The 20345-nt window shown below is 27.8% G+C and overlaps 1 protein-coding gene across 1 annotated transcript; it reads right to left on the reverse strand.

Annotated features, from left to right (window-relative positions):
- Positions 1-828: 828 nt before the first annotated feature.
- Positions 829-9710, reverse strand: LOC120080258 (protein NRT1/ PTR FAMILY 4.5-like). Its single transcript, XM_039034874.1, has 5 exons — positions 9513-9710; positions 8287-8709; positions 6343-6470; positions 2486-2849; positions 829-1911 (listed from the first exon to the last, which is right to left on the reverse strand). Exons 1-5 carry the CDS (start codon positions 9708-9710, stop codon positions 1174-1176), a joined length of 1851 nt encoding a protein of 616 aa, XP_038890802.1. The 3' UTR covers positions 829-1173.
- Positions 9711-20345: the final 10635 nt, after the last annotated feature.

Below are 20345 nucleotides of genomic sequence, written 5' to 3' on the forward strand. Positions count from 1 at the left end.
AAACTCGTAACTTAATCTTATTTGATTAAAATGGCATGTGTGATCAATGTTTAAAATGGTCCATAGAAAAATATCAAGGTCTCAATTTTATGAAATGTCGATGATATATCAATAAAATATCGACGTCAAATGTTTAATTTTGATTTCACCCAAAAGCTTTATATGTCATAGAAGGTTATACTTGACGGATTCTTATGACCCTTATCCGATATGTGAAACTATCTATGAATTCCCAACAAACCTCCTTTGAAACAAAGGACATCAAATCTCTCTTTTAAAAGTCATTCATTCATCTACTCTCATCTATAATCTTTTAAATCTCTTTTTTTTTTTTTTTTTCCTTTTTTTCCTTAATAATCCTCCATTGTACCTAATATATAGTCTTCTTTTAGCAACTCTTCTATCAAAATATGGTGTCATATGCATAAATTTGAACTCGTTTGTCTTAATAACAAATCTTTCCATACTTTACCATTCTTTGTCAATCAAGAATAACTCAGTTACCTATTAACGAGTATCTTCATATTGTATATATAAATCACATCCAAACAAAAAAGTTTTTTTTTTTTTCTTAAAACACTTCTTTCCTTTAAGAGTTCAAAGTATAGTAGTTGTTGTGTGCTAATTGCATTTGAATGGACAATTTTGTGGGGATTTGGTGTAGATACGTTGGCATATAATGTGTTGCATGTGAACCAATAATTGGAACCATTTTGTAGGTACCTTACAAACATGGGCCTCTATCAAATGAACAAAAAGCATCTCATCTTTGGTGAAAGAAGCTAAGGCATTAGCATAGCTATAATTTGAGCATCAATCTCTTTTCTATTTGGGGATAAAGTGATTTTAAATTTCAGCCAACCAAATAAGCTCAATAGATTCCCTAGATCACTTCCTCCAAGGCCAACCTTCTAAACATCCCTAACAGATCACTTCCCTTCCTCTTAATTAACCCCTCAACAACAATATAATATTATGTGACACATTCTTTTAGAAAAAAATTAACTTACTTTTTATGACACCCAAAGAAAATATGACATATTATATAAGAAAACTATCAACATTAAGATGAAATTCATATGGAAACCTAGATAATAGCTTATCAAAAGCTTCTATGGACAAGTTGATCCTATTTCATGTGTTCAATAGAGTCAACAACAAACTCTATTTTTTTCACAAATTCGCTTCTTTTTCTTCACCATGATGAGCCTTGGCGTCTACTCCGCTCCCCTCCTCATGGAGAATAGGAATATCATCACCTCCTCCTCCATTCAACTCCGCAATGGACTCCTTGGTCTCTCTTCCTCCTTTGTCATTCAACTCCGCAATCGATTCCTTAGTCTCTTCTTCTCCTCCGTTTAACTCCGCAATTGGCTCTTTGGTCGTCTCTCTTTCTCGTCCGTCATTCAATTCTGCAATCGGTTCCTTAGTCATCTCTCCTCCTCCATTCAACTCCGCAATCTGCTCCTCAGTCTTATATTTATACCAGGATGCCCAATACAAGTAATGAAAAAAGTTCAAAATACTAAGAATGGCCAAAAACCAATAAAATAGATTGAGGTTGTTGTAGTTCAAATCCTCAGGAATAAGGCCTTCAACCCATCCCTTCTTGCTTGGTGCTATCTTTTTAGTGACTTTGTTGACAACATTGACAAAGATGCTGCTCAAGTAATAGCCAAGAGCAAGGGAGAGAAATGTGAAGGAAGTTGAAAGGGACCTCATCCCTACGGGGGCTTCCTTGTAGAAAAACTCAAGCAGCCCCACAAGGGTGAACATGTCTGCTATTCCAAATATACTATATTGAAAGGATAGCCAAAACAAACTTATCGGCTCGTTTGGGTGCTCTGTCGCTTGATGTCGTCTCTTCACCTCCACGAGCCCTGCCACCGTCATCGATATCGCCGAGAGAACCTGTTAAAGAATATGTATAAAAGATTAAGTATGCCTACGTCCTATAATATATATACCTTAAATTATGTAGACACCAAATGTATTTAGTTAGTGTTTTGTTCTAAAGTGTTTACTTAAAAGTACTTTTTTTCATAAAATTATTTCAAACTCATATTTAAATTTTATATTCTCATCTCTTTAAACTTTTCAAAATGTTTATTTGAGTTCCTCCATTTTTCTAAATAAAATTATTTTAGTCTTTACCTTTTTCATTTCACATTTAACCAATTATTTTCATGGCTTGACAACCTTTTTTTAACAAATGGATTATAATTACTTTCAACAAGAATAAACTTATAAGGTAATTAAATTCAAGTAAATGTATTACTATGTTTAATTGGTGTGGGCATTGTAATCATGGGAGTCATATAAATTACTTCAGAAAAATGATTAAAATGACTGGAAAAAAAACTTTTTGTTTTTAGGTAGAAACTTAAATTAACATTTTGAAAGATAAAAATAGATAATTTGATGTTTTCGAAACTTTAAAAAAAATGAAATAAGCTTTTGAGTTTAGGAGTAGTTTTAACGGTACCAGGCCGACCCCGACTCGTTGGAGCTGAGTGATGCCCGAGGGGTGGTGGGTGATTTTGCGAGCGAAGGGGACGAAGACGAACTCGTAGAGGGGGATGAGGAAGGCCATGAAGACCAATGGAATAACAGGGATCGATGGAGCTGGGAATTGAAAATGGCCAAGGCTTTTGTCCATGATTCTTGTGTTGCCTTGTTCAACTGAGAATGTTTGAAGTTGTGCTAAACAAGTGTTCATGATTATGGTGCTAATGAAGATGGGCACCATTCTTGTTATAATCTTCACTTCTTCTACTTGAGTCACACTGCAAACTTTCCATTCTTCTGCTTCTATGTCCTTTGGGATAATTGCAGCTTTGTCAAGAAACCTGATGAGATCACCATTACCATTACAACATTTATTCTAACTCTTAATAAGAGTCAGATGTGGATTCGAAAATCTATCATTCCATGTACTTTTGGGATAATTGCAATCTTGTCAAGAAACTCAAAGATTACAATATTTATTCCAAAAGGTTGACAATGGGGCGGAGTGAGGTCGGAGATGCACTTCTCATCCCCATCTCCGTGGAGATTTTTAATCCTCATCCCCGTCCCATTCCCCATTTTGAGGAGTCGGGTCGAAGTCGGGAATTCACATTTGGGGATCGAGTCCCCGCAAGAAAAAATTCCCCATCTATTATTTTTTTATTATTTATTATTTTTATTTAAAATCAATAAATTTTTGTATTTATATTGAAATGGTACTCTTTATAGGTAACAAGTTGGTATTATTATTGTTTTATTTATTTAAATTAATAATTAAAAATATTTTAATATTTCTTTATTTTAAAATTTAATAAAAGTTAAAAATGAATTATATTATGAAATGAAATTAAAAAAAAAAAGTAAAACAAAAAAAAACAAAAACGGTAGCTTTAAAGCTATTGTTATATATATATATGTGTGTGTGTATGTATGTATTGAAAAATTAAAACAATTATTCAGGATGGAGACGGCGTGGGGATACCCTCCTCATCCCTGCCCCATCCTCAGTTTAGGGACCCGTTTTAGGTCCCCAGTTTGATCCCATCCCCGATAAAATTGGAGATTCTCTGCCCCGATCAGGACGGGTACTTGTAGGGACCTAACCCCACTGAGATTTTTGTCAATCCTAATTCCCAACCACTAATAACTATTAGACGTAGATTCGAAAATCTATTATTCGAGATACTTTATCATTGTTTCTCTCTTATATATTTAATAGTATAGAATTGTTAAGCATCTTATGATGAGCCTTTTTCAAATAATTTCTCGTAAGTATTAAGATATTACTAAGTATTAAGATATAACTATTAATTATCTTTGACAACACGAAGATGATCTAATAACAAATTCACATATTTTTCTTATAGACATCAATTTACTATTTGGACCACATCCTAAACAAGAAAGGTAACTATCGATAAGGATATTTGTAATAGATAGTAGAATAAAAGAAAAAAAATCTAAAAGTATATTACATTTTAAAAATATTTACAAATATGGATGAGTTGAATAGTCAATCTTTGAATTTTTTTTTAATTTCCAATTTTTTCCTCCCTTGTCTTGTCTTGTTGCATATCTTCTTTTCTTTTTAGTCTTTTTATTTTCTTTAATTTTTACTTCTTCTCTTTCTCTTATTTTTAAAATTTTTCTTTCATTTATTTGAATTTTTTCTTCTTCCCCTTTTTTTCCACAAGAATTATGAGGCTAAGTTTCATACTCAAGACTTGAAAGTACTCAATTCATAAGTAACTTAACACCAACAAGTCAATCATCAAGTTTGATTATTATAACAAATAATAAATATAAATATCGAATAAAAGTCTATCGGTGATAGCCACTAATATTTTCTATCATTGATAGCTTAATCTTTGATTATATTTTCATAGTTAATAGCCACTTATAGAAATTTATCATTGATGCCAACTTAGTGAATTTAATTAATAAAGTTGAATCTCGAACTAAAATGTAAGTGGAACGCCTAGAAGTTATCATTAATAACATGTTTATCAGTGATAGAAGCTATCATAGAAAAGAAAAAGGACTTATAAATGTTTGGGAAGGACAAGAAATGGGCAAAAAGGTGTTCAGTGACTATGATTGATAGAAGCTACTACCTAATAGCATGTTACCAGTGATATAAGCTAATACTAATAGCATGTTATCGATGATAGAAGCTACCCGATAGCACGTTATCAATGATAGAAGCTACCACTGATAGCATGTTATCGGTGATAGAGAACTATCACTGATAGCATGATATAAGCGAGATCATTAATAGCTTCTTATCAATGATGTTATCAATGAAAGAAGTTATCACTGATAACCATAATATGAGTGATGTTAGTGATATCGGTGATAGAATTTAGGTGATATCTATATATCGAGTTTCTTTCAAAGATGATAACCAGTTATAGAACTCTATCATTGATAGTGTTAAGTATTAATATTTCAAGGTTGATTCAAATTGATGAAAGTCTATCAGTGATAGCGACTGATAGTTGCTATCAGTGATAGCCATGATAAAAGATTATTAGTGATAGCTACTGTGGTAATCAAAGTTGTTGATCACTATTTATAAATCTATCATCGATAGCCACTGATAGCCTTAAGTGTTGATATTTCAAGGTTGATTCCAATTGATGATAGCTATTAAAAATTGATAGCAAGTTAAAAGTTAATATTTCAAGATTGTATTAATTTTTCTCAAATTGAAAGCTATCACTGATAGTAATAATCATCGATAGCAATTGATAGAAGCTATCAATGATAACAGCTATCAGTGAGCTTTTAATTTAAGAAAACTAGTAAGAAACGAGCAAAATGGTGGCTAGGCATGAGTTTTTTAGTCTTTTACCATTTTTTGATTTATATATGCAATTATTTTATTCTTGTACAACATATTCTATTATTTTGGGCTTGAATTCTATTTATGGAACTAGCCCTATTGATAAATATCAATGAAAGTGGTATTTGCAATAGGTACTTAACTTCTCAATTATATGACAAAGGATATAGAAACACATTAGTGAGACAAAAATAGTCATAATATACTTCTTTTTTTCTTTTACTTTAGATTATAGTTTTGGTCATGGTCTAGTTTCAAACTAGTTTATCTGAGTTTGACTTAGTTTCAAATAGAATATGGGTTTAAATTTTTTTTTTACTAATGTCTCCTTTGATAACCATTTGGTTTTTTGTTTTTGCTTTTGAAAATTAAGTTTATTTCATTTACATTTCTTACAATGATTTGTATATTTTAAAGTACAATGGTTGAATTCTTAGGCAAATTCTAAAAACAAAAACAACTTTTTGAAAGTTATTTTTTTAGTTCTCAAAATTTAGTTTGGTTTTTTAAAACCATTGGTGAAAAGTAAATAACAAAGGAAAAATTAGATTTAATTTTAAAAAACAAAATGATTATCAAACGGGGCTTAAATTACTCAAATTTAATTTTTATATTTTTAAAAGCTTAATTTTTCAATATTAAGTGACTTGAATTTTAATACATATGACAAAAACACCAATAAAAAAATACTAAAAGAAAATTGTATCAATATATGATATAAGCATATTAAAATGACCATATTGATCCATTAAAACTTTTATAAATATCATATACATGTGTATATATATTCGTTATCTTAAATATAATTCAACTAATTAAGACATATTATTAATATCTAAAAGAGTTAGAAAGATTCGAACTCCGACCTTCGTATGTTATTGATTTAAAAAGAAATAAGTAAACTCAAATAAAATTTAGCTGAAATTATATAGAGAAAATTGATCATATTTGAGAAAGGAAGTGGAAAAAAATATAATATAGAAAATCACCTGAGCTGATTGGTGTGAAGAATTTTAGAGTGAATTGAATCCATATAATGTTTGTCACTAATCTCGTACAATTCATTTGGATTGTCCGGCAATCGTAGCCGTCGATTTTTAATCGCCACAACAATAACCTGCCACAAGACAACCCAATATCTAATTTCATTTCTTTCGCGACGTTTGGTTTAAGGTTTTATATACTTGAAGATAAAGAATATATAAGAATAGGATGTATAAAAATGAGAATAGGATATCCAAATGTGTAATATTTTTTTATGTAATTATAAAAATAATAAAAATTAATTTTAATAATTAACTTTTGTTTGTTAATTTATTTTTATTACATTAAGTTATTAAATCAATTTTAAGCCATTAAAATTTAATTAAATTTATCAACTCATCCTCCAATTTAATATATTTATTATTAATTAAATTTTTTATATGGTACATTGTTATCAATATCAAATTTTATTAAAAATATTGATAATTAACTTAAATATCTACTTTCTTTCTTCTTTTAGATTTTTTTTAATTAAAGAAGTAATTAGTTAAATGTTTAATGTCAATTATCAACCTTATATATATATACAAAAGAAGTTGATATAAACTAATTGATTTTAAATCATCAAACAATGTTTTTAATTTTAAAAAATAATTATAATTATATATTAAAACTAGAATTACAAGTACACAAGATTGTCCAATTGAAAAATTAACTTATTTTATTATTAGTTAATTAATTAATATTTTTTAAAGACTAATTAATGATTTTAATAAATAATTTACGATGTTAATTTATATTACCAATAAAAAGAGATTTAAGGAAATATAATTATGATTATTCATATATTTTTTTAAAAGATTATGGTTTTTCATATTAATTCATAGCAATAAAATAAATTATTATATTAGCATTGTTATTAATAAAATTAATTATATAGGTCAATCATAAATTTAATCTAAACATATTTATAAAAAATAAATAAATTAACCAATATCAACAAAGAAGAAAAATAAATAAAATGAAAAGATAAAAAGTAAGCGAGAGAGATAAATCATTAGAAATCGAGAAAACTCACCAATTTGGGTGGTTATGAAAAACCTTTATGGATGGGAATATGAAATGTCTTGGAATAAAATATTCTCATTTCTAAGGTTGAAAACTTGTACTAAACATAGTGATAAAGTATTAAATTTTTGTTGACATCTCAATATTTTCACTCTTTTAGGAATTTGGTATCAACATGAGAGGTGAATATTTGACATTTAACTTGATTAAATAGAATAATAGATAATAAACATGTTAACTTGTTTAGAAATTATTGAAAGTTTATTTAATAATTTTTTAAAATTTTTATAATTTTCTAAAAAGATTCATCAACATCGAGACTTTATCAGTAATTTTATTCACAATTTTGTAAAATTAAAACTTCAATATTTTTGTCGATATTGATATCTTAAACCTTGTTTGCAGATGAAATGAGAACTTTTAAAGAATGAGGAAGTAATTTGAAAGGCATAAACAAAGACAAAACATTGAATTTCCATTTTGATGTCTAAATTCTTAAAACTTTTCCATCTTGACCCAAAAATTTTTAAAATTCCTATTTTAGCTTCCATTATCCTATTTTGATCTCTATGCTTTCAAATAATGTATTTTCAACCTATAATCTAAACTAACTAAGAAAACACTAACAAATTCATATCGTAAAACTCCAAATATATATTTAATATGTACTAGAATCACGCATGTATAGGTTAATTATGAAAAACAACCAAGAAAATAGTTATTTTCTTAATTGTGAAAAGACTTAAAGAAACACGAGTCCAAAATATCTAATTTTCAAGACTTCACAAATCATAACGACAATATAAAGAATATCTCGAAAGTTGAAAGACTAAAACGAAAACATTTTAGGTTAAGATTAGAAGGGAAGAAAGAGAAAAGACCTGAATAACCCTCAAAATTGGGCTTCGACCAGGCAGTTGAATGCGATAATAGGGCTTTCCAATGGCAAACACAATGAACCCAATAGTAGCAGCCAAAGCTGAAATGAAGAAGCCCCAATACCAAGCCTTATTCACAGCAACCCAAACAATCAAAGTCACTCCCACAGCAGCTCCAATCACAACACTAAGCAACATATAGTTGAAAAATGTGCCTAAAGCCTTGGCCTCCTTTGGATCCTTTTGGTCGAACTGATCCGCCCCGAGCGCCGGTAGGGCCCCTCGTACCCCGCCCGACCCGATCGCTAGTAGGTACAGTGAGGTGTAGAATACAAAGGCAATGCGGCCTTTGACGCAGTCCTTCGGGCACAGGGGACTCGGAAGGAGGTCGTGGGAGTAAGCTTGGACTGTAATCATTATTAATGCCTGTGTATATAGTTTAGTGTATGAAATTATTGTGGACGGCGTTTCAATTATGTAGCTAAAGCTTGTTAGGAACGAGTCTATTTTTTTCATTTTATTGTAACCATGATCATTAGAAAACTAAAATGCAATATTTTTCATTCAATATAGTTATAAGTTAATATTTAAAGAAAGTAATTTGGTAATATTCTCTGCATGATCTCTAGCTTCTCTATAGAAAAAATTCTCTTTTCTTTTTATTTTTTTTTAATTTAATCTCAACTAAATATATTTTTTAAAATTTTCTAGGTTTAAATGGATCATTTTCAATACAAGTTATAAAATTTTCTAATAAAGATAATAATATTCCATTTCCAAAAAAATATAATTAAAATGTTTAATTCTCAAAGTTTGTAAAAAGTTAAAATTTCAACAATACAACTCATAGTCTGAAAAGAAAAAAGTTTCAACATAAATTTTAAAACATCCATATAATCTTAAAAGCTCAAAGGTATTTTGTAAAATTTATATATATAAAGCTAATGGAGCAAAGTGGGAATAGAGACGGATTCTCATCTTCATCTTTGTTTAGCTAACAAGAATGAAATCTCTCCCTACTCTCTCCTCCATTTCTAGTATTTCATCGGAGATTTCTCATCCCGTTTCAAGCAAGTCTCCGCATCTGCGTGGGTTACCATAGTATATATATTTTCCATTTATTCAGGCTTTGATGCATCATTTTATATTTAATGAATTCCACATCATTCTTAAATGTTTACTTTTATGACACTCAATGAATAGAGATAGTATGGAAAATATAATCTTACGAGAATTTCGAGTAGACCAAAAACGAGACAGGTGGTGAATCTGTTAATATAGGTATCAGAAAGAAATCCACCAAGAAGAGAGAGCAAGAAGGCAGAACCCATGAAGTTAGTGAGGGTATTTGCAGCAGTTTCAAGATCAAAGTGCATCACAAGTAGAAAGTATTGAACAAGGCTTGTCATGTTTGCCACAAAACCCATGTTCTCAAAAGTTAGCAACCCTGTTCAAATTCACACTTACCAACAAATATTAGGGTTTTTTTTTTAATATCAATAATATGTCATTAATATTCGAATCTCTAATCCTTTCGTCAATAATATATGTTTTAATTAATTAATCGAATTATATTTAAATTAATCAAATAATTAAACAGTTGGATATGTTACAATTTCAATAAAAATATAGTTCAAGTTCTTTAACATATTTTATTTACATTTAGAACGGTTTTGGAACGATATGACATAGGTTAGCCAATCAAATACAATAATGACAAATGAATTTACAGGATAATGTAGGTTGAATTTTAGCTTATTTTAATTTGAAATAAAAAAAAATTGACTTTTTTTTAAGTACAATAATGTAGGGTAGGAATTGAACCTCCGACCTTCATGAGACGAAGGTAATGTTACCCTTCAACTAAGCTCACTTGGTGTTAATATTATTATATATGGTCTAAGTGTCAAAATTTCACTTAATTGTCTAAATAATTAGGAAGTTGTTAATGAAAAAACCAAAATTAAAAGATTGAGACTAAATATTAAAATATTTATTGTTACACTAACATCCCAATATATTTGTAAATGAAAGGTACCAATATTTTTTTTTATTATCTAATATCAATGAATATAAAACAATGATGTCAATTAGCCAAATATTATTAATAAGATTTATAATTTTTTTAAAAAAGCTTATTTATTAATTAGAATAATTTCATAACGTTTTTTCAATAAATATCTAGTAATATTCACTCATCAAATTGAGAGTCTCACATCTCGATAAGCACACAATAAATAAATGAATACGATTTTCAAAGTTTTGTGGACTAAATTGAACTTAATTACTTACCGAAAATGAACATGGTCGCTCGGAATCCACCCTTGCCTTCATCTCTTGGATCAACCATCTTGATCTCTTTCTCCTCAGTCCCCTACATGTAACTAATGTCAAGCTAACTAGACGCTCAAATCAACAAAAAAAAAAAAAGAAAAAAAAAACTAATAATCAACATCGATAATTCATCTACCAATATATTGTAATAATTTCTATAGTCATCAAACCAATGAAGATAAAAACGTTAGAGATCTGAATCCAAACTTACCATTACCGTAACTCAAAGAGCTAAAGTTGAGAATTAATATCCAAAAACAAACAAGGAAAAAAGTTGTACTATTGTATATATATAGTCTAAGGAACTTTGTACATAACGTTAATCTCATCAGTTTAATCGCCATTTCTTTACTCAAATCTCCCATATAATTTGATAATGACAATTAAGGTAAAAATAAAAGAACCTTGAAAAGCTTTAATTAAATGTGTATAATATCAAATGTAAATAAATGATAATTTGGAAGTGAAAGGGATTAATTATGTAGCCTAATTAAGCTTGAAGCGGATAAAGCAAGTGTTAATTCATTTTCATATCATCATTATCGTTGAGGACATGTGTATATTTATTAGCTATTAATTATACGATCCAACAATTCATTTGCTAATTATTATTATTATTATTATTTTACCAATTGATTGTGACATGGTTTTAATTATTATTTTAAGGTTAAAATATCATTTCCTTCTGTATACTTTAATATTTATTCAATTTTCATCTTTATTTTTTCATTTTTCCAATTTTACTCTAGTAATTTTTAATAAATCTTAAAATTAGTTCTAACCAGTTTATTTTTTATTTTATTTAAACTTTTTCTTATCTATGAGTAGTTTTACTATAAATTTTAAAAACAAATTCACATATCCAAGTTCCTTGCATCTTGTTATTATTTAATCAATTTGGGAAAAAAATAACATTAAATGACTATATTTAACATTTATTGATAGTATAGAGATTAAAATTTGACAATTGAAATTATAATGACTAAAATTGAACAAACTTTAAAAATTTGGGACCAAAATGGTATTTCTAACATTATTTTATTTATAATAAGATGCTGAAACAATGCATTTGCTATAATCAATGTTTCATCATACTAATTTACTTCAAATTAGATTATTTTAAAATTAAGGAAAAATAACTTTTTGATCCCTAGATTTTTTATCTAATTTCTATTTAATCTCTATACGTCAAAATGTTACACATTTAGTCCTTAAATTTTGAGTTTTATTTCAATTTAGTCCCTGAATATCAAAATATTACAATTTTACTCTTGACGTTTGAATTTTGTTTCAATTTGGTCCCTATGTTTCAAGATTCACTTTTAACCTCAATTATTCACTATATACTCATTTTCCGTCTTTAGTGCTAATTTATGTTAATAAATTTAAAAGAATTAAAAGAATTATTTTTAATTAAGTTTTGATATTTGTTATCACTTTTAAAATTAAATTTAAAATCTTACTTCATAATTATTATTACTTAACTTATAGAAATCGGTGTCAATGATTGAAAGTGGGTATTCAATGAAAAATTGAGGTTAAAAATGTAAAATCTTGAAATCTAAGAACCAAATTGAAACAAAACTCAAATCCCAAAGGTAAATTTATAATATTTTGAAACTTAAGAACCAAATTGAAACAAAACTCAAAATTTAAAGACCAATATAAAAAATTTAAAAACCTAAAGACCAATTAGAAACTAGACTTAAAACCTAGGGACTAAAAAGGTATTTTCTTAAAATTATGTTGGGAGTAGAGATGTTCATTTATCTCACGGGGCTTGCCGAATGGGGTAAAAAATCTTCGATTGGATGGAAAATGGAAAAGGGAGATGAGAGAATTTTCTCCCTATTGATTTAATAGGGATGAAGACAGGAATTATATTCCCCGTCCCTGACCATACCCCCACTCCAATTTCCTACCTCATCCCGATGAATAATGATAATAATGTATAAACTCATATTTTGTAATTTTGTTTGGAGAATGTATGTTTTGTTTACATATATTTATGTGTCTATATATATCTATACATATTACTTATTTATTTATTTATATATAACACTTTATAAAAATTATGGCATAAAAATTAGCATTTTTTAATTTTCATCCTAAATTTTATATAGTTTAATACATTTGTAATATGTTTTAACATTTAAGAATTTCTTATTTATGAGACTATATGAATATTTTAGTATTTAAATGAAAGGCAAGACTTTAAAATTATATAATCATTTATGCACATATAATATTAATATTTTTATTTGAAAATTTATAGTATTTTTTAATAAAAGATGTATTGAAAATAACTCTTTTAATGTATAAAATTTTATTTGGTTGAGAATAGACTTAAAAGTTGTTAAGAAATAAATAAATTAAAAAAATAAACGGAAAAGTTTTCCTAACAAGAAATCTAATCCCCATGAATTCTCCGCCGCCTCGGGAATTTCGCTTAGATGGGAAATGAAATAGGTGGATGAGGAGCTTTTCCCGTCCTCGCCCTGCTCCGTAGACGTCTCTAGTAGTGAGCTTCTCCATCCCCGCTCCGTAGACGTCTCTAGTTGTGAGAGAGTTTAACCAGATTTGGAGGTGCACATATATAGTACATACACTAGTTGCGTGTGTTTCCATGTTATTAACTTTCCATTTTCATTTTTTCCTTTTGTTTCTCCATGGTTTACCACGCGTCTCCGTTTTCTTTCCCTTTTCTGTCCTGTTTTCGTTGCATCTCCCTCTTCGATTTATTATGTCCCTTGCATCTTCGATTCAGTTTTAAGATTTGCATCTTGCATCTCTTTGATTGAGAGTAACAAACACCGGCGAATTTGGCCGGATCTTGTGGTCGTCGATCTCGAGGTTGGTCTCGTCAATGGGAAGGAGGTAGAAGAGAATGAGCGACTCCCGTGGAGGATTTAGAGGTTCCTGGTGCGAAAATCAAACAAAGAATGTCTTGATCTTGAGGCGATCGGTATCAAGAATCGATAATTTATGGATTCACACATCGAAATTTGGAGATTGTGATGAACTGAAGCTTGATTTGATTGTGAAATGGAGGTAAGAAATTGGAGAAATTATAAGGAAATTAGGGGAAGGAATTGGAGATGGCGGCGAGATGAGTGATAGAAAACTTCCGCAAGTTTTTGGGGGTTCAACCCAGGGGTACAAGCATGTACCCCTGTATTTAATGATGATGTGTACAAACAGACAAATTTTGGTGGTGGGATTTTTGCATTTTTTAACAAGTCAAAGTTTATTTGCTTTTCTTTTTTTTTTTTTTTGAAAAATTGTGATATTTAGTGATAACAGCTATAAGTGATATTTACAGATAACTGCACCACTGGTAACAGCAATGAGTGGTAGCAATTGATGACAAATTTCTCAAATTGAATGCTAATAACAGCTATTAGTGATATTCATTGATAGCAGCTATCAGTGACAACAATTGATAACACATATCTCAAATTGAAAACTATCACTAATAGCAGCTATTAGTGATATTCACTATGAAAGAGTAGGTGAATACTCGTAGTGGAAAAGATCAGGCTACTGTGCAATTAGAGAGGAAGAGATTAAACAATCATATACCCATTGAAGACTAATTCATCACGTTCCTCTCCAAATCGCGTCGTCTTCTCCCGATCTCACGAACCCGACACCCACGAGCACAATACAGTAATGATGAAGAAGATACCACCACAAGATCTTCTCCGTTATTCTCAGGGATGAGAATCGTGCAAAATTGTGGGCTTGCACTCAATCTCAGCTTATGGAGGAGTATGAGAGATTTTTCTGAGAAAAAAAATTTGTGCATAACACAAAGAGAACGAGAGAGAGGAAGAAGTAGTTCCTCTTCTCTCTCCAATTTCTCCATAAACATGAGAGATTTGAAGGTTGAGGGAGTTATAACTTCCTTTTTTTTTTTAATTCAAAATTCAAACTCAAAATTTGAATTTTAATAAGAGATAATATATATAATATATATATATATATATATATATATATATATATATATAATATATATATTATTTTATTAAAATTCAAATTTTAACTAACTTAATATATATAAATATTAAACTATATGTTATATCACATATCACATATAATATAATATATAGTTTTTATATAAATCACATTCATATAATTTAATATTTGAATCACATTCAAATAACAACCTATCTCATCAAACTATATAAATTTAATATGAATCGTATTCATATTAATTTTAACATGTAGTTTCTATATGAATCATATTCACATAATTAATATTTGAATCATATTCAAATATTTATTTCTCTCAAAAACTATATAAATTTAATATGAATCATATTCACATTAACTTTTAATATATAGATTTTATATGAATCATATTAAATATTTATTTCTTTCTTAAAACTATATAAATCTAATATGAATCATATTCACATTAAATTTTAACATATGAATTATATTCATATAATTAATATTTGAATCATATTCAAATATCTATTTCTCTCATAAAATTATATAATGTATTAACATACATTATATTATATAATGTATCTATGTACATTATTTAATTGTATCTTATACAATTAATTCCTTTAGTTAATTTGGACAATTCAAATTACACCAAAATTAATTTGATTCCCATTAGTCCTTATTAAGCTAATGAGAGGAGCTTATGAATCTGTAGATTGAAGATTTAATGATACAAGATTAATTGATTAAACTCTTTTAATCAAATTAATCAACACTCATTAACTGTTAGTCACTCCACTAAAAATCGACAGCTGAACTCTTCTCACTATAGATATATTTCTGTGTTCATTGGATATAACCAATCAACAGTATGTTGACCCTAACAAATTGTTGGTAAGTACAGCTGGGTCAAATTACCATTTTACCCCTGTAGTTACATCTAACTTCTTAAGTACCACTGATTCCTCTAATGAACAATTAGTCATAGTCCAACTATGACCAAACCCCTCTCAGGCCAGGAGAGGGTGAAATGCCTCATTGTTCAAGCCCTAGAATCAGTCCTTAAGAGAGCAATTTATCTTTTTACCATAACTATAAGGAATGAGTGAATTCCTTCTTGTGTAGCTGTGTTCTTAGTTCCCCAATCAGACGATTCCCCAAAATGATAGACTTATTGAGTCAGTGAATTTGGCCACTCTCACCCATACAAATCAAAGGATTGTCCTCATAGACAGGAGTTCACAATTCACTCAGGATTAAGATCAAGTCACCTATGGTCATATTGGTGAAATGTAAGTCTCTTCTAGCAATGACGTTATAAATAGAGACTTAACATTTCGTGGTCCGGTCTTTATACAAACTCTTTTGTATAAGATACTCCCGGTTACATGCTCCACAAGAATGATTAGAACTAGACTATTTGTAGCATTTTACAACAATTGTAACAACTGTAAAATGGGTCGTAGCAGTAGTGTTACCAAGATAAGACACCCAACTTTATTAATATGTTACAGACCATTTAGATTATCACTTAAACATGATCCACCTATATGTCTTCACATACATGTTTAAGTTATATCAGATAACCTTGGATCTTAGGTTAATGGATTATTGCACAAATAATATGAAATTAATCAACCATTGATTCAACTAACATAAAACTACAAGACTTTATGACATACACCCCAAAACACTGATAGCATACTTCTTAAATTGAAAGCTATCATTGATAACAACTAATAGTAACTCTCAGTGGCTATCACTAATATATTTTAATTTGAGAAAATAAGGAAAAACGCATAAAATGGTGGCTAGACGTGGGCTTTTTAATCTTTTACCATTTTTTGTTGTATATATGCAATTATTTTATTTTTGTACTACATATTCTATTATTTTGGACTTAATTTTATTTATGTAACTACGCTACTTTTAATTCATCATATCAATATATATATATGTGTGATGATATGATTCAAATAGAAATTTATTTCATTACTTTATTAATCTAATTCATTACGTTAATGATCCATGATAATTCCAAACATTGAATTGGACAGAGAATTTATTTTTGTTGTTGTCGTCTTAGAAAGGATAGACAACTTCTCCATAAATGTTGCGCATGTCCCTTCCATTCATTTTTGATATATAATGTTATTATTAATGGCTATTAATACAAATTTAATAATTGTTATTTGTAATATTTTTCCTAATATGTTATAAATTAGTATTTAGTGAAATTTTTTTACTGTGCTACTAAAATATTGTCACTAAAAGTGAATTCTCTTATGATGAATAAACATTCAAAATATATTTTAGAAATTATGGTTGAAGTAGTGGTTTTAGAAAAAGAGATTTACATATAATTGATTTTTGTACAAACATATTTATATTTGGTTTCAAACTCTTAAAAATTATTTTTTATATACTTAAATTGATTTCGAATTATTATGTTAGGTTCTAGAAGGGATTTCAAAATTATTCAAATTGGAGTCTTTTCTATTTGACAGAAATTATTTGATTAAATAGTTATGATACAAATATATTTATTAATTTATTCTTTAATTGTGTATCATACATATTAAAAGAAAATTCAAAATATATATCTCATTTAAATATAATCTTTACCATGACGAGCCATGATTGTCATTCTTTAATCAATGATTAAATAAAACAAAAAACAGCTCCATAAACAATTAATATTCTAACAACAATGAACTAGTTAGTCATTTTTGGGATTGATTACCGATTAATTATCTATTAACAAATTCTTCTAAAATCAATCTAAAACTATTTTAAATTTTAATCCATTTTATTCAATGTCAAACATCATCATTTTAAAAAAAAAATTAAAAAATGATTTTGACTAAGTTAAAATCACTCTCAAACATGTCTTTAATACTATTATAATAATATGTCCACGTAGATGTAAAATCTATAATGAAAAATAAAAATAGAATTTTTAATTAAAAAAAACTAATATATCCTAAAAATGAAGTTAATTAATACTAATAGGGTGAGAACTTCTCATAAGATAAACAATTAAAAATAATCCTCTTTCCACGATCAAGGAAAATATTACATTGTAACTTTAAAAAGGGGTCTATGATCTCACAAGTAAACACACTGAGTTGTATTTAAATTCAACAAAATTATTGTTCTAAAAAAATTCAACTAAATTATTATAAAATTCTAATGATTTTTTGAATTGATGAGAATGATCAACCGAAAGTAGTTGGCTTTTATTGATTATATGTTATTTATTAGAGGTAGGTTAGGTGAAGTAGGGGTGGTTCGATTTGGGAATCGAATTTTTTAATATGTGAAATCGAACCGAATCGAATTAATTCGATTTCAAAATTTCTTCAAAATGGATTGAATCGCGTTTTTCGATTTCACTGAGTTTTCGGTTCGGTTCGGTTCGATTTTTAGAAACGATTCGATTTTTGCGGTTTGAATGACCACCCTTAAGGTGAAGGGTGTATCTTTGATGGTGTATGAATAATAAAAATCAAATTGCATATTTTTAAGTTTTCTGTAATTAATTTACAAATATTCAAATCGTTATGTTTCAATAGATAGTAACATTTTACTATATTTGAAAATATTTTCAACAATTTTATCATTTAAAATAATTACTCTTTTATTTAACTTTGACTTAATTGATATGTCGTTTATTTAGTAAAGAATACAATGAATGTAAATTTAAATAGGATAATATCTAAATTAAAAATGATTGAATCTCATTTTGTTTCGAGAATGGTAGATTTAACCTCTAATCTCAAGAAAGAGAGTACATATTAATAATTATCACAAACGATTAAAATGCCGATGTCGATATTAAATATTAATATCAAATTTTCAATTTTGAGCATATATCAACTTATGTATATAAAATATCAATATCAACAAATACTTCAATAAGCCAAAAATTAAAATTTATAAAAAAATATTTAGATTACTAATTAATTGTCTTTACTCTATAATTAAGTTATGGGTATTATTATTAGTATTTTTATTCATATTAGACTAAATAGATGACTCCTAATGTTTTACCAATACCTATAATGAATATCATAGATATTAACAGATCTTTAATATCGATATTGAATCCTTTCATTAAGAAATTATCGATATGTCGATGAATATTTTAGTCATCAATGAATATTTTAGTCATTGATTACCATTAAGCTAACCTCACTTTGATAATTAAATCTGTTAAATCACCAATTGACTTAAAACTTAAGCTGATGAGTTGGGATAAATTTAAGGTTAAAATATCATTTTTGTCTATGCACTTTTAAGTTTATTCAATTTTGGGACATGTACTTTCAAATGTTTAATTTTAGTTCCTAAAATTTCAAGAAATTTTAAATTTAATCCCTTCTACATTGTTGATTTTTTTCAAAAAAAAAAAAAAAAAAAAATTATTTGTTAGCATTTTTACTCTAAATTTTGAAAACATATTCACATATTATATTTCCTTGAATGAAAATTATAATTATTATTTAACTAATTTCGATAAAATTAACTTCAATAAACTAAAATAAAATTTATTAAAAATGAATGGATTATAATTTGACATTTAAATGGGTTGTTTTCAAACAAAAGAAATGAGTCAATTTATTTACAAATATAGCAAAATGTCACTATTTATCAATGATATGACCGCGATAAACTTCAATAAACTTCTATCACTTAGTGATAAAAGTTTATCGTGATCTATCTCTCAGTGATAGAAGTTTATTGTGATTTATTATTGATAGATGGTAACATTTTCCTTTTAAAAAATGCCTATTTATTAAATAAATGAATGAAAGGTCAACAAAGATGCAACTTATTTTTCGTCATGGTTCGTGCCTTTGGCCTATCCTTCACATTAAGAACGTGTGCACAAAAAAATGGTCCAATATGTTATTTGTAAAACATATTGTTCACTATTACAAATACTTCCTTTAAAATAAATAAATAAGGTTACATTTGATAACCATTTGATTTTTAATTTTAATTTTTAAAAATTAAGTTTAAAAACATTTCTTAAATTTGTTGCTTTGTTACCTACGTTTTACTCATGTTTTCAAAAACCAAGCCATTTTTGAAAACATGTTTTGTTTTTGACATTTTTCGCTAAAAATTCAATTATTGCACTTAAGAAAGATGCAAACGATTGTAAAAAAAAAAAAAAAAACAGAGAGGAAATAAGTTTAACTTTTGAAAACCAAAAACAAAAAATGAAATGATTATCAAACGATACTTAAATAAATTTGTTTAGAAAAAAGTTCAGTGAAACTTTTAGATTAGCAATAAGAATAAATTGATGGAACCATAAATTTGAGATGGGTAAGGAAAAACACCAAATTTTTAAGAAAGCTAAAATATAAAATCTCCATGTAATAGCTTTAGCATGTTAGAACAAATTTAAAAGTGATTTTGGGTAGATTAATAAATAACTTGTTTTACCAAACTAACTTAGGCGATTAAGGGCCTGTTTGGATCAACTTAATCAAGAAGTATTTTTCAAAAAAACTCATTTTTATTTATATATTTTTGACAAAAATCGTTGAAAATGCTCTTTAAAACAGACCTTTAATATTAATATTGTTGTTTTCAAAACTTATTAAAGAAATATTGTTGTTTTGAAACTTATTAGAGAAATATTATTGTTTTGGGATTTCGAGGCTAGAAGTCGAGGGTTGAGGATTCGATTAATGTAGAGGTCGAACGTTGAGAACTCGACAAACAGAGGAAATCATGGAAACAATACGTAAATTAGGGTT

The sequence above is a fragment of the Benincasa hispida genome, chromosome 6 (assembly GCF_009727055.1).
Source record: "Benincasa hispida cultivar B227 chromosome 6, ASM972705v1, whole genome shotgun sequence".
Lineage (NCBI taxonomy): Eukaryota > Viridiplantae > Streptophyta > Magnoliopsida > Cucurbitales > Cucurbitaceae > Benincasa > Benincasa hispida.

Coding starts and splice junctions, on each gene's coding strand:
- LOC120080258 (XM_039034874.1), bottom strand. CDS start 9,710: ATGGGTTTTGTGGCAAACATGACAAGCCTTGTTCAATACTTTCTACTT. Junction 6,471..8,286: donor CAATTTTGAGGGTTATTCAG/GTCTTTTCTCTT, acceptor GTCTTGTGGCAG/GTTATTGTTGTGGCGATTAA. Junction 2,850..6,342: donor CTTCACACCAATCAGCTCAG/GTGATTTTCTAT, acceptor TGATCTCATCAG/GTTTCTTGACAAAGCTGCAA.